Genomic DNA, 1939 nt, shown 5'->3' with positions numbered 1-1939 from the left:
CCCCCCTGCCATAGCCAACTGGATAATGCAAAGGCCCCAAACCAAACTCTAGGTGATGCCTGCTGCCTCCAAATTTCGTTGTTCTTCACAGCATCACTCTCATCAGATATGAAGCTACATCAGCGTGCTGCATAACCTGCACACTCCCCTCCCCAGCTCCATCAAGACTTTCACTTCTGCCATATTCTGCTTATCAAAAAAAAAGGAATAAAGGGGGTGGGGGAGAAAAGGGTTTTGTTTCCAGTGCCCTTTTTATTCAGAATAGCTTCACATTATTTATAACTGAAGAAAAATAGTTTCCAATACAGGCAGGCTTCACTTTGCACTAGTTCTGACATGCATGAATTTCAGTCACAATGGTTTAGTTACATAACACATTCCCCCCCCCCCAAAAAAATAAATAAAATAAACCCTGAAAAGGTTTGGACTTCAGTTTCCATGCTATATTAACTGTGAGTAACTGCATAAAGTATAAACTTATGCTGCTAGCTCTTCAGTCCACAAATCACTACGTAAATAACAGATAGATATATAAGCAATCATGCCACTTACAAAATCTATTAGTGATTGGTCACTGCACATCTGTCATGCGTGCACAGACAGCAAAGTGTTGTTTCTCAGTGATAAATCCACTTGACATTTTACAAAAATGGATAATTGAAAAAGGGAACTCACCAACAAAGTGCAATAAAGAAATGAAAAGTGAAAATGGTGGAAATTCAAATTGAACATAAATGGAAAGAGCTGGCTGTGAGAATGTTGATGCTGTTGCAGTTCAAGAGGCTCTAGATATGCAGCCAGAAGAACTTGGTGAAGGCAAACTTATTGACATAAATGAGGAAACTGGTTGTGACAAAGATGAAGAAGATATCCCAGAGGAGGTGAGACTGGCAAAAAACCCTTCACGTTAGAAGAATTGAGATCAAAAGAATGAGAAGACAATGTAAAGCAACTATACTCCAGTAAAAATGAATAAAAAAACTAAAAATTGTGAATCACTATACTGTACACCTGTAACATATATGATACTGTACATCAACTATACTTCAATACAAAAAAAAAAAGAGAAGACAAGCCACAGACAGGAAGAAAACATGTGCAAAAGGACTTTATCCAAAATACACAAAGAACTCTTAAAAGTCAACAATAAAATAAACCTGATTACAAAATGGATAAAAGACCTGGACAGACACCTCATCAAAGATACACAGATGGCAAATAAGCATATGAAAAGATGTTCAACATCATATGTCACTAGGGAATTGCAAATAGGAACAAGGAGATACCATTACCTATGAGAATGGCAAAAATTCAAAATACTGACACCACCCAAATGTCCCATGCTGGTGGGGCCCCAGGAACTTTTCTTCATTGCTGATAGGCATGCGAAACAGCACATACACCTTGGAAGAGAGTTTGGCAGTTTCTTACAAAACTAAAATGCTCTTACCATATGATCCAGTAATCACACTCTTTGTTATTTGCCCAAAGGAGTTGAAAACAGGTCCACGTGAAAACCAGCACATGAATGTTTGTGGCAGCTGTATCAACAACTGCCAAAACTTAGAAGCAACCAAAATATTCTTTAGTAGGTTAGAGGATACGTAAATTGGGGTACACGCAAACAAGAGACCATTATTCAGTGCTAAAAAGAAATGATCTATCAAGCCATGAAAAGATATGGAGGAAACGTAAATGGATTTTTAGGGCAGTAAAACTATTCTGTATGATACTATAATGGATTCATTCGTCAAACCCATAGAATGTATACCACCAAGAGTGGAGCCTACTGTAATCTATGGACTTTGGGTGATTATGACGTGTCCATGCATTTTCACTGATTGTAACGAATGTCCCATTCTGGTGCAGGATGCCGATAGTGGGGAAGGTGTGTCTGTGTGGGAGCAGGGGTACACGGGACCTCTCTGTACTTCCTGCT

General features: G+C 38.7%; 1 protein-coding gene across 1 annotated transcript in view; it reads left to right on the top strand.

The window, feature by feature from the left end:
* Positions 1-52, top strand: part of HPGDS (hematopoietic prostaglandin D synthase) — a 29566-nt gene extending 29514 nt beyond the window's left edge. Inside the window, exon 5 of the mRNA XM_007450025.1 lies at positions 1-52. This exon is cut by the window's left edge and continues 131 nt beyond it. Within this exon, the coding sequence (XP_007450087.1) occupies positions 1-52 (52 nt within the window).
* The last annotated feature ends 1887 nt before the right edge of the window (positions 53-1939 follow it).

Source organism: Lipotes vexillifer, unplaced genomic scaffold (assembly GCF_000442215.2).
Source record: "Lipotes vexillifer unplaced genomic scaffold, Lipotes_vexillifer_v1.1 scaffold178, whole genome shotgun sequence".
Lineage (NCBI taxonomy): Eukaryota > Metazoa > Chordata > Mammalia > Artiodactyla > Lipotidae > Lipotes > Lipotes vexillifer.
Note: the sequence above shows the minus strand (reverse complement) of the source record. Positions and strands in the feature narration are given on the sequence as shown.